This window comes from Rhinopithecus roxellana, chromosome 12, assembly GCF_007565055.1.
Source record: "Rhinopithecus roxellana isolate Shanxi Qingling chromosome 12, ASM756505v1, whole genome shotgun sequence".
Taxonomy (NCBI): Eukaryota; Metazoa; Chordata; class Mammalia; order Primates; family Cercopithecidae; genus Rhinopithecus; species Rhinopithecus roxellana.
The window spans coordinates 87,913,188-87,926,187 of record NC_044560.1 but is presented as its reverse complement, the minus strand read 5'-3'; the positions used below and the strand labels follow the sequence as shown (position 1 = coordinate 87,926,187).

Below are 13,000 nucleotides of genomic sequence, written 5' to 3'. Positions count from 1 at the left end.
ACCCCATTTTGCAGATGAGGCAACTGAGGTGAGGAGAGAGGGTGAAACTGGAGCCCAGGTGGTCTGGCCCGTGTCTGGCTGCCTCAGGGAGCCGCCCTGGAGGAGCCGAGGGAGGGAGACCTCTCCTGGGATGTTTATTCTCTCCCCTCCTTGCCGCCCTTCTCTGATTCGGGAGGCATCCTGATCTAAACCCAGACCCATCTGTGTGTGTTTCTCAGTCACGAGTATCACTTAGATTAGTGGCTTCTCAAAACACTGACTCCCCAGGCTCCACCACAGACTGTGCAGCAGAATATCTAGGTGTGGTTCATACTCTATAAAAATAAAATTCCCAAAGACAATTCTCATGCACATCTCGTCCTGGACACCCACCGGAGACATAGAACACAGAGGGTTTGGAGTAACAATCAATGATACATCAGTCCATGTTTGACAGCCAGCTCTCTGAAAGGGAGAAAAAGACATAACACAGAAATCCTGATTTGTAATGCTTGCAAATTTCCATGGTACAAATACTCCTACCATGGCCAATACCAAGCTAGCCATGTAATGTCACTGAAGGCAGAGTTAGGAAGAAATGCTAACGTTCAGCTCTCACTAGCCAGTGTGAGCCAGTGGCAGCACACCATTGAAACAGACTTGGGTACAAATTCAACTCTGACTTGTATGAGCTATGTGACCTTAGGTAAGTCACCTCACCTCTCTGACTCTCTTTTCTCATCTATAAAAATAGAATAGAGTGCTTTTCAATGCCTCCTTCACAGGAGGACTGTGAAGATGAAGCCGTGGAGCCCATGTGCAGGGCTGAGCACTGCCACCCCCCACTCCCTATTGACGCTGGGGTCACAGAGACACCCTCTAACCATCTTAGAGGGAAGCCCCCATCTGCTGAAGCCCCTCCCTCCTGCTGTCACCTAGCCCATTTCCTGTCCCAGACCTGGAGTCAAGACTGTATTTGTTTGGGCAAGCTTGGGACCAGCCTTTCTTGCCTGGGCTTAAGTCAGCTCCAAACCCCTTCCCTACTCCCCAAATCATTGAACAGGAAACCAACACAGTGTATTCCAGAAGGAGGCCACTTTGGGGGTGCAGGAGGAACAGAAGTTTAATGCCCATTAGAAACATTGCTCAGAGACCAGAGGAAGCCAGTCTAGCGTGAAAGGGCTCTAGGCTTTATCACTCATCATCTTTCCATGAGTCATTGTTGATTTCACCAAAGCTGCAGTTGTGATGGGGCTGGATGCTCCCCATGACGGTGGCAGTCACAGAGAGTCAAGCACAGCCCAAGTGTGTCCCCAGCCTCTCCCTCCCAGCACCAGATGGAGTGACTAAGTGGGGGGCCCAGGGGAGAAAACAGGCTGGGGGCCAGAGGGAGGGCAGCTTAGTGAGGGGAGAGTGTGGGAGACTACAGACAATAGATGAGGAGGAGCTCAGACAGTGACCTCAAGACTCAGTTTCTCCACTAGTGGGATAGGGCCAATCTAGACTGTGCAAGTATATATTTCAAAAAATCCAAACCGTGAGTCTCATGCAAATATAGAAGGAACATGTGTCGGAGATGGATTCAACTCACTAACAAGAGAACCAGTAGGATGGAAAAGCTGACTCAAGGAGCGTTTGAGGAATTGGGTATTTATAGGTGGGGTTAGGGGGAGCACAGACTAAGACTTCTAGGTTGGATAGAAAATGGATTAATGTCCTGTAAGGCAATAAAACCACAACCTTGGGGAGTATCTCCTCTATTTGACAAAATTATGCAAATTAACCCAGAGTCTAAGCTTTTAATGAGTAGCTGACAATAAGGTCAAACCCAGGTGCATTCTCCAGAAGAATGAAGTAGTCCTGGTAGGCCTGGTAAACCATGCTTCGTTGTCATGTTGGAAAAACACGCTGCTCTCCTTCTGCCTGATTTCCAGGTTTGGGGTGGTTTTCAACAGGACAGAGCTCAGCTTTGTTCCTCACTCCCACCTGCAACCTCCTCTGCCACCATCTCTCCTAGCTTAGGGACACCTGGCTTCTCCCTCCACCCGTTTCCCCTCTCTGCCTCCTTCCTTCACCAGCCTACCCTGCCCCCAGAGCCAGAGCTACAGGGCGGGGCTAGAGCCAGCCTCATCTGCATTGAGACCCTATTCTCCTAGACCCTTGGCAGGGCCTGCCTGGCCCACAACAGACAGGCTGACCGCTGCTTGGCTGCTCCTAGGAGGCAGGGGATGGGGAGATCCTGGCTGGGATCCGGGGAAAAGCAGGAGAGAAGAGGGCTGTACTTTTTGAGTTCTAGGCAGAAAAGACTATTTTTAAATATCCTCTTCTAGGGGATAAAATGCTCCCTTCAGCCTCCCTCTGTGTGACAAGATACCCAGAACTAGTAGGTCTCACCTTTTCAAAGGAAGCAGCATCCTTAAGCTTCCTCTGCATGTGAGGCTGGGTATTTTATGTGAACTATTTCACTGGGTCCTAGAAAGGGGAGTGAACCCCATTTGTGGATGAAGAAACAGGCTGAGATCCCCTGGTTATCATGGGGGGGTCAGTTGCCCAAGTTTTGAGTCAGACTCTAGGTGCAGTGATCCCTATGGGTACTCCTGTGACTACCCCGAGATCCCGCACCCCTCCTGCAGGGCTCTGCAGGGAGCTGTGACCTCAGGCCCTGAGGCGGCCCTGATTAGGGAGTGGGTAGGAGGTGGGGCTGAGTTCTCAGCAGTGTGCATGCCTTGATTTACACAAACCTCTCTCTATCCAGGATCTCTATGCTTTAGACCTGGAGCCCTACCGCTACTCAGGCGTGAACCTGACGGGATTCCGGATTCTTAACGTGGACAACCCACATGTCTCGGCCATTGTGGAGAAGTGGTCCATGGAGCGGCTGCAGGCAGCTCCCCGGGCCGAGTCTGGCCTGCTGGATGGAGTGATGATGGTACGGTGGCTGGGCAGGGCGAATTCCAGGGGCTCCCCACCTGCCTGCCTTCTCTTCTTCTCTCCTTCCTCTTGTTTCTTTCTTCCCTCCACCACTTCTCTTCTTGAGACCTTCCATGTGTCAGCCAGACCCCAGGCTAGGGACTGGGGACACAAATGTGAAACAGACAGTCCCTCCCCAAGGGACCCCATCTGATGGGGATCCAGACACGTAAGCAAAAGGTCACAGAGAACAGGAATAAGGCCCAGAGATGCTGGTCAGAGAGGACCTCGGGCTGTGACACACAGGTGTGAAGGCCGAGGAGGCAGAAAGAAGAAGGTGTGGTCAGGGCCTAGGTGTTGAGAGGTGGGGTGGAATGGGTGGGCAGGAGAAGGTCTGAGCTGCAGAACGTGGTGCTCAGGGTGTCTGCAGAGCAACAGAGTCAGCCAACCCTGGCCACTCCTCAGAGGCGTGGACAGAGTCACCTCCAGGGCCTCCGGTCCTGTTCGCTCACCAGGACATCATGCCCCTGTGGCAGGGGAGGAGAAGGGAGACAGGACAGGGTGGGCTGAGGACTAAAGGACCTTGGGAGCCGCTCTCAGGCAGGCCCTTCCCTGCAGACTGATGCAGCCTTACTGTACGACGCTGTCCACATCGTGTCCGTGTGCTACCAGCGGGCTCCACAGATGACCGTGAACTCCCTACAGTGCCATCGGCACAAGGCCTGGCGCTTTGGCGGCCGCTTCATGAACTTCATCAAGGAGGTAAGTGCCCCGCAGCCCCCACCAGGGTTGTCTCCCCGGGGCTGTGGGCCCTGCAGAGCAGCAGAGTGATCTGGGAGTCAGGCAGGACTGATTCTCATTCATGTGACCTCAGGCAAGTTGCCTCATGTCTCTGAGCCTCAGTTTCCTGCGTGAAAATGGGCTCCATAGGACCAAGCTTATGGTATGATTGAGGGGCATACATCTTGGGCATGTGGTAAGTGCTCAGCAGGTGGTCAGCAGTGCCAGCAGGATACAGCATGGGCTCGAAAGTACAACAGATGTGGGTGTTTGCTTCCTGGCTATATGACCTTTGGCAAGCTGAAGAGCCTTGCTGAGCCTCAGTCACCTCATCTGTGAAATGGGTATATGAAGCATAACCTACCTCATGGGCATATCAGATGAAGTTAGACATTGCATGGAAAGTGCTTAGTGCAGGAGGAGGGTCAATACATAGTAATCAGCCCCACAAACTCATCTTCACATCATGGGCCCACTGACCAACTTCCCAGCCAGCACCCCCACTGGGACGCACCTCTCCTGGCACCAGCTCTCCTGTGGAAAACTCCATCAGTGGAGCTGATTCTAGAGAAACCAGAGAACATGGAACCTGTCCTGCTACCAAGACCATGGAACACACAGTGCCTACTTTTATTTCAAAGGCTTCTCCATCTGCCCCTGTCCTCGTAAGCTTTGGATGGCAGGGCTTATTGTCCCCATTTTGTGGATGGGGAACATTAAGGCCGGAACTTGCATCCTGGCTCCATGACAACTAGCTGCGTGACTTGGGTGAGATGATTAACTCTTTGATCTTCAGTATGGTGCAGTGAGTGCCTGCCTCAAGGCGGTGTTGGGAAGGCAGTGAAAAACTATGTGCAAAGCACCTAACCCAGGACCTGGCCAGAGTCAAATCCCAGCAGATGACAGACAAAGAAAGTTCGGGAGGACGAGATCTAGGCAGAGTTATCCTGGGCCAGAGGGAGTGACCATGTCCAAGGCAACACCAAGGGCAGTGGGGGAAGCCCTCTAGAGGGACTCCTGATGGAAAGGATAGATGAGCTCTCTGTAACAATCACAGCGGGCCGGAAATGAAGCTGACTGCCTTCTTAGGAGCACACTCATTTATTCAATTGCACTTTGTCACTGGCAGCTGGGTTCCAGGCTCCCAGCTATGCCCTGGGGGCCCAACAGGGCTAAAACAGACTCGCCTGTACACACGCACAGCCTAGGGAGAGAGGCATTCATCAGGTCACACCACTAATGGAGAGAATCCCATATGTAAAGGAAGGCAGCTCTACAAGCGCAAACAGCAGAGAAACTCCCCACCTTAGATGGGGGTTGAGGGAGGGCAGCTTCTCCTGACGTCCCAAGTTCACCATTGCTGCTTCCAGATGAGACCAAGTACAGCTCCTCTCACACAGTAGAACAATAAGTGTGGATAAGATACAGGCTTTAGGGCACCACACATGTGCCTTTGGATCTCATCTCTACCTCTTCCCAGCTGTGTGGCTTCAGACAAGTTACGGGACATCTCTGAGTCAGTTTCCACACCTGGCAAACTCCACCTCACAGTTATTGTGAGAGATCAATTCAGTGCCTGGCTGTAGTTCCTTCACCCCTAGAAGGGACTCCAGTCCCAGATGTTTTGGTATAGGAGGGACTGGTGATCCCTTCTCATCCAGCTTCTCATCCCTCAAAACTGCACAGGACATCCCACTGTCCAATGCCCTGAGCAGGGCCCTGGCTGGGTGATCATCAGCTTGCTCTCAGGGAACTCTGAGACCTGACTTTCGGCCCCCTGCACCCCCTTCCTCAGCAGGCCTCCTGCTGAGCAGCCATGTGTGAGGCCACTGTGAGGGTCTCAGTGTCCCAGGCCACAGCTTGGTCCTATTGCTCCTCTGGCTCAAACGGGAAATTTGGAAGCCTTAGGAGCCAGACAAAAGTGACTTGGAAGCTTCACCACTTTTTAACTGCATGACCTCAGACAAGCTACTGAAGCTTTCCGTGCCTCAGTGTCCTCCTCCATCCAGTGGACATAACAATAGCACCTTATCATCAGATTGTTCTGAGGATTGGTGAGTTCTAGCACATGTGTCACACTAAGGACAGCGCCTGGCTCATAGCAGGTGCTGAACAGGTTGGCTGCCGTCACCGTTACTTCCGCTATCACTACTGTTATCACTGTGCCTTCCTGTTTGCTAATGGGGTTCCACTACCAGATCTCCAGGCCACATTGTTTCAGGGACAACTACCCTGTTCACACTTCACCTCTCAACCCTTGGAAATTTTGAGGCTCAGCTGTGAGTCCCTGAGGGGAGCAGATTCACCACTGCCCGTTCTCCTTCCCAGGCCCAATGAGTGACCCTCACTGCTCACATTCCCTTACAGAACTCTTTCAGAAACATTTATCCTATCTCCATTTTAGGTCCATGGACGTGGCCAAGGCCCAGAGTAGCCCCGTGGTGCCTCTGGTCCCACAGCTGGCCACAACCAAAGCTCAGATGCCTGCCCGAGCCCAGCACAGTCCTCCCTCAGACCATTTCCAACTTGCCCGTCTCCCCATCTGATTGCATGACAGTAAATCATTTTAAAGACTTGGCATTTCCGAGCGGAGCTGGAAAATACCAGGCCGGAGTTCAGAGCGTGTGAAGCATCTTTCATTTAGCAAGTCCTGAGCGGTGGCTAGAGGGGGCGGGCAGCGCAGGAAATGTCACGGGGAGGAGCTGTCTGCACTCCCTGGCCTGCCCTGCCCACCCGCCCACAGACAGGCCGTGCACCTGCTGGCATTTAATGCCTCTGTAGCTGACAGGCAGGAAGGCTTTCCTCACAGTACAGGTTTGAAGGCACCTGCTGTGATTTCCCCTGGGTGCCAAGAGATAGCCTGAGGGCGTGGGGCCCACAGAGGAGAGAAGACAGAGGGACTGGGGAGCCAGCCTGAGGGAAGCTGAGCTTCCCTGTGAAGTCATAAACAGTGGCTTTTACCTTCTCTGATGCATCTTTTAATCTCTGTTCCCGACCCCACGGTCCCCAGCTCCCTAGGCGCCATGTAAGCTTCCCTGACTCCACCTTGGGTGCCTCGACCCCAGGCCTTTCAGCGTCGCTACTGCAGCGAATCTGTCTTGTCCCACCCAATACTTGAGACCTGCATCATTCAGTCCCTCTTTGAGCCTCAGTGTCCACATCTGGAACATGGGGGCAATGCTGATGCCCACCTGGCAGGGTCACAGCGAGAACTGAATGAGCTCATATGGGGAAGGATAATAACCCTCTGTGACCAGCTTTCTACTGGAGCCTTGGGCCAGGGCCCAAGTGACTGGTCCTCCCTTCCCAGCCAGAGGCCAGCCCTAATCTAAGGGAGCTGAACAGAGGGAAGCCACGAAGGAGAAATAATAACTTCTGTCACATCCTTGTGATCGTGTATGCAGGCACTGTGCCCAGCACTCTATATGCCTTTTTATACCTGTGAAGTAGGTAATTTATCTCTTCCTGAAGCTCAGAGTGGTTGCTTTGTTTGTGCAGAGCCCACTTTCTAACCACTTTGGTTTTATAGCCTCCCTCTCCTCCAAAGCATGGCCCCACTGCCTGACTTTTTATGCACATTTACCCACCTACCCATTTACCTGTAAAAGTGTCTTAGAGCTGCCCATGTGCATGGAGATGTCTAAGGATTTTCATTTGGGATTTGTCAATAAAACTCCAGAGAACTGTGGACCCATGACCTTGTGGGTTGAACTGTGAGTGTATGCATGGGTGCTGGGGGCTTTCCGCAGGGAGAGGCTGTGGAGCCCGATTCAGAATCTGCAAGGGAGCAAGGCTCGGAGTGGTTAACAACAAAGCAAGAACTGGGAGCCAGGCTCTCACTACTCAGACCTCCTTCCATTGCCCCGTGCCTCTTCTCTGGATATCCTCCCTCCCTCCCCCACCCTCTCTCTGGCCCAGGCTGGCTGTGTGAGCTCCCAGATTTTCTCCCCTCCTCTTGCTCCCAAGCCCACATTTGTTCCCAAGGATTCCAGGATGTGTGGGCCTTGTTCTTGCCCCTGACACAGAAGGCTCGGGTATTTAACTGTGCACCAGCTGCCATCCTAAGTTCTTGGAGGAAGGAAACAGGTCCAGACTGAAGTGTAGGGCCCTGGGATCCCAGGTTCTAGTTTGGCTTTGCCTCTTGTTCTACTCTGTGAGCTCGGACGACCCATGAGCCCCTTGAGGTCTGCTTCGTCGTCTGTAAAATGGGAATCATGATCCTTGCATGGCCACCTCCCACGGCTGCTGTGGAGGTTACAAGGCGTGAACAATGTGAAAGGACCTTGTAGACTCAATGCTCTCGGCCCGCAGGAAAGATGTTATCTAGAATCAAGTTGGCAAGCTTTCTCTGTAAACGGGCACATAGAAAATAGTTTAGGTTTTGCAGGCCACACAGTCTCTGCTGCAACTAGTCAACTCCACAGTTGCAGCACAAAAGCAGTATATAAACACGGGGGCATGGCTATGAGCTAATAAACCATTTGCAGAATTAGCCAGGGGCCAGGTTGACCCTCCAGCCATAGTATGCTAACCCCTGATGTAGAAGATGGAGCTTTTCTCACTTTAGGTCTGCCCCAACCTCTGGCTGCCTCTCTCTGTTAATGATGCTAATGACGATACAAAAATAACAAAAAAGCTACCATGTATTCAGGGTTCATCTTGTGCCAGGGACCATTTTCAGTATTTTATATGGCTTATCTCATTTCACTCTTACAGCATTTGGTAAGATGTACACAATGATTAGTTCCATTTTACAGATGAGGTAACTGGGCAGAGGGGTAATATGAAATACCCAAGGTCACATGGCTAATTGTGGTTGGACCCAGCATTCAGACCCCGGAGTTCTTAACCACAACACACATGGGGCTGGAGTTGGGAGGCGGGGGACGGTTTCAGTCTCCCCTGCCTTTCAGGGGGCTACGCCAAACATCTGGTTCTACAGCCAAGGCCAGCTTGGCCCTTTGGCTTTTCTGCTTCTTGGCAGGCCTTGCCTGTCCCACCTCTGCCCGCCTGCCTCCCTGCCTGTCTCCCAGGATCTGACATGGGCTCCCCCTTCCCATGACTTCAGGGCAGGGACTCATTTGAGCGCATCCAAGATCGATGTTGTACATGAGAAGGTGCATTGTACATGAGAAGGTGCAAATGTAAAGCTGGCTAAAGAGCATAATAGAATTTATGGAAATCGCTGGCTCGCACCGCAGCCCGAGCAATGATGGAGGTGATTATTAATTAATCATGGTCTTGAGGGAACAGTATCAGTGCAAGGAGTAATTAAAATGAAGCATTGTACAGTTGTACCGAATGATGATTTATGAGCCCGAGGAATTGCCGCTCTGCCCTCTCCCCTCCGCAGGCTCAATGGGAAGGATTAACTGGACGAATTGTTTTCAACAAAACTAGTGGCTTGCGGACGGATTTTGATCTGGACATCATCAGCCTGAAAGAGGATGGCCTGGAGAAGGTGCGTGGTCTCAGGAGAGGGAGGGCAGGTGGAGGAGCAAGGCAGACCTCAGGCAGAGGCTCAGAGGCAAGGGGCAAGACAGAGTCCAGCTGCCCCTCAGGAATTGACTCATTCCAGTGTAGCCTGTAGCTCTTGGGGACCCGTCAGAGAACAGGAAGGCCTGGTTGGACTGGAGGGTACAGAAGTCAGTGGCCTGGCTGCGGCAGACACCCACGTGTCACTCTGTGAGTAAGGGTCGCCGGAGATGCCTAACCTGGGAAGCATGACAAAGGCCCATGGGGTGGATGGACTGTCTCTGAGCCCCTGCAGGGCTGTCATGGAGCAGAAGGACAGACATGTTCTTGCGTAAAAATTTAAGAATACAAAAAGCATAAAACCTTTCTAACCAGAGAGTGTCTCCCCTGTGAGTAGTGAGCTCACTGTCACTGGAGACATTTAAGCAAAGATAGAGCAGTTGCGTGTCTGGGAGACTGAAGGTGAGTCTTACCCTTGGAAAGAAGTTGAAGCACATGGATTCTGAGTTCCTTCGCTCTGGGATTCTAAGGCCTCTGCGATTCCAGAGAGTTTGGACCAGGAAAGCGGGCCTGCCTAGGGCTGGAGCCTCCCATCTGGCTAACATAGAGATGTTTTAATAAGGCCAATCCCAGTCCCTGGGAACCTTCAGCATATTCTGTCAATGTCAGGCTGCTGGGCCAAGAAGGGAGATTTAATACGAGCCCTCAATTCACAGCATCCCCTGGAACCTGGAGTCCGGGGGCTCAGCCACACTCTGTCTCCAGCAAGTGGGTCCCTGGGAGCCACAAGGGAACCTCCACAACCCTGCAAGTTGTTGTCTATGAAATGTAGGGAGCAGAAGCCAGCAGAGTGGAGGGGCCACTTCAGACGCCTCTGGGCCTCAAGACTGATTTCTGTCCTCTCCACCCTGGCAGTGCCCAGGTTCAAGCCTTTTATGTGGATTATTTTAACATGCCGCTCTGGTTCTTGAGCCCTCCAGCCATCTGGAGTATACACACAGATGAGGCTTCCCCAAGCACAGCTCTGCCCTGCTCTAAAACTGCCCATGGCTCCCTAGTGCCAAGTCATTAAACTTCAGCTCTCCAAGAAATGCACCAACTGGCCTCTCTGGGCCTCGTTTCCACATCTCCCTGAAACATACCCATGGCTCCATCATGCTCCCTCCCTCCTGTACCTCCAGGCTATTGCCCACACAATTGTCCTGGTTGCAAGATGTGACCTCTGTCCCTCAGGCAAAGGCCTGGCTCTGCCTAGCTCAATGCTGTCCTCCTTGTACCTGTGGCCACAGTTATTCCAGTCTCTCCCGACTTTCCCAGCGACTCATGGGAGCCACTGTGCAGGGGAGGAGGTGGCTGGGGAAGCCTCCCTATTACTCTGTAATTATTTCACGCCATATATAGTATCAGTCCCTTAATAACAGGGGTTATGGCCTCCCCTTCTAAGATCATCGGGGCCAGTTTGGTCAACCCTACACAAACTCTGTGAGTTCTCATCAAGAGATCTTCCAGCTTCTATTTAAGCTCCTGCAGTGATGGAGAGTACCCTTCCTCCTCTGGCAGTGCTAGAGTGAATGCAGTATTCACTCAAGTAGCTGTCCCACTTCTGCTCTCTCAGTTACCCATCTCTAGGCATAACCTAAAATTCTAGGGAGGGCAATTAGGTGGCATGTATTCCACTACTTCCCGCCTCGTGCCATAAAAGGCATCAATAATCCGTCATTCGAGTACTCTTTCCATCTGAGCCCACCTGCAATAATCTTGTCCAAACAGCCCTCCAGGCAGCTGGTTCAAATTGGCCATAGCTAATACTCAGGAAAAGCTCTATTATCCCTGGGCGGACGTTAGCCTGCCAGAGGCACTCACCAGAAGCCCCGGATCACAGCCACCCAGATTGTGAGCACAGAGCCTCCACAGGCTGGGTCCTCCTCAGTCCTAACTGGCCTCACATCCCCATAGCACCTGGAATCTAACAGGGCATGCAGTCGGAGCTCAGTAGATGCTTGCTGGAGTGAAGGTTTGTGCTCTTCACCTGGCCTCCGAACAGACATTTGCCGAGCACCTCCTGCACCCAGGTGCTCTGCTAGGCACGCTCAAGCTGAGTTTGGCTCTGAGCTCAGCCCACTTAAAAGAAGAGCCTCTTTGATGCCGTCTGCCTGTTTCCTCTCCTCATGGCCCTGGGTGGTCCACGTAGGCAGGGATCCTGCCCTGAGAGGATGCTGAGCTCCCATACACAGCCACTCTGCCTCTCATATTATCACTTCTGTTTGCTAAGCCGGGTCATAGCTGATCCAGCCAGCTCCAACCGGTGGCTTTGGGAGGATTAAGGCAGAATTACCCAAGCATAATTACATGTCTCTCTGCTATCTGCTCTGCACAGCTCTCTTAATGGGATGTTTGCATTCAGCCTCTCTGTTTAATTGATTAAGTGTCCTGAGTACCCCCCAACTGGGCCAAGGACAGAGTGGGCCTGCAGAAACCTTCCTTGAGTGAGAGGAGCTGAAATCAGGCAGAGCTGGCCAGAGCTAGGTCAAAAATGATCTTCAAGAGGCCCAGGGCTTTAGGATGATTTCTAAACTTGACCTTTCCTTCTCTACCTCTAGCCTCAGGCCTAATATCCACAAGGACGCGGTAGGGAGAGCGATTATTCCACCTTGGTCTGGGTGTCTGCCAGTTTTAAACGTAAAACCACAAAGCAAACCACCTCCAAACCCAGCAGCATTTCCCAGTGAGGTCCATTCCCTCCTTGTGCTGCCACCCCCAAACAGCCACAAAGACTGTCCCAAGGCAGGACCTGAAACTGACCATAGACCCCTGATTCCCTCGAGCCCCTGATTGGCTTCTGCTCAGCCCTGAGACCCTTGTGGCTGCCTTTGCATTTACTGTCTCTCTCTGCATTTTTCCCTTCAGCTGTGATGGGCTTGCCATCAAGGGAGGTGGCAGAATTCGGGGATTCAACACCTTGGGACCCTTGTCAGGAGAGGAGGGAGAGCAGCAGGGATGTCGTCCAGAACGGTTAACTGGAAACACAGTGGCAGTGGTGATGATGATGATGATCATGACAATGAGACTCATGATGAATGGGAATGAGATGAAGGTCTCATTGTTGATATGGAGGAAGGATGGGTAGACCAAGAACTCGACACCCTGTTTTCTGTCTGTCTGTCCATCCAGGTTGGAGTGTGGAGTCCTGCCGACGGGCTCAACATCACAGAGGTTGCCAAAGGCCGAGGTCCTAATGTCACCGACTCTCTGACAAACAGATCACTCATTGTCACCACAGTGCTGGTAAGAGCCTGCAGCCCCTGCAGGAAGGACTGTCCAACCTGGGGGTGGGGTGGCCATTTGGGCTGAAGAGTCCCCTCTATCCCCTCCACCCAGAAGATGGAGGCTGCAGGTAGGTGGAGACATTTAGAGTCAGCAGAAAGCTTTTAGAGAGCAGCTGGAATGCAGCAGTGCTGCTCACTGCCACGGGCGGAAGCTGCTGTGCTTTTGCATCTCACTCCCACTCACTCCCCAGTTCCTTGATGTCTGAGTAGGAACCACGCTGGATATTAAGTGGAATTAAGGAGGTTTGACTGCCCATTGCAACCTCAGTGAGGATCCGCCTCTCCCACCCCAGTTCCCAGGCAAAAACTTTTCCAACAAGTCACCCCAGCTGTGGTGGGTGCTGTGGCCACACCTCGAGAGCCCCGCAGGTGCTGGGAGCTTGTACACATGCCGCATTCTACGGTGGCCCTTCTGAGAGCTGTCAACCACCGCCACACCCCCTGACTGGAATCACACCCCATCTTCTCTCCATTCCCCAACTGAATAGCACTGCCTTCTCCTGACCCGTTTCAACCTGAGAAGCAACTCT

At 52.5% G+C, this 13,000-nt stretch overlaps 1 protein-coding gene across 1 annotated transcript in view; it reads left to right on the top strand.

Annotated features, from left to right (window-relative positions):
• GRIK3 (glutamate ionotropic receptor kainate type subunit 3) overlaps window positions 1–13,000 on the top strand; it is a 238,654-nt gene that overhangs the window by 171,911 nt on the left and 53,743 nt on the right. Inside the window, exons 6-9 of the mRNA XM_010352665.2 lie at window positions 2,735–2,908; window positions 3,508–3,651; window positions 9,023–9,130; window positions 12,316–12,429. Of these exons, the coding sequence (XP_010350967.1) occupies window positions 2,735–2,908; window positions 3,508–3,651; window positions 9,023–9,130; window positions 12,316–12,429 (540 nt within the window). The remainder of the gene's footprint in view (window positions 1–2,734; window positions 2,909–3,507; window positions 3,652–9,022; window positions 9,131–12,315; window positions 12,430–13,000) is intronic.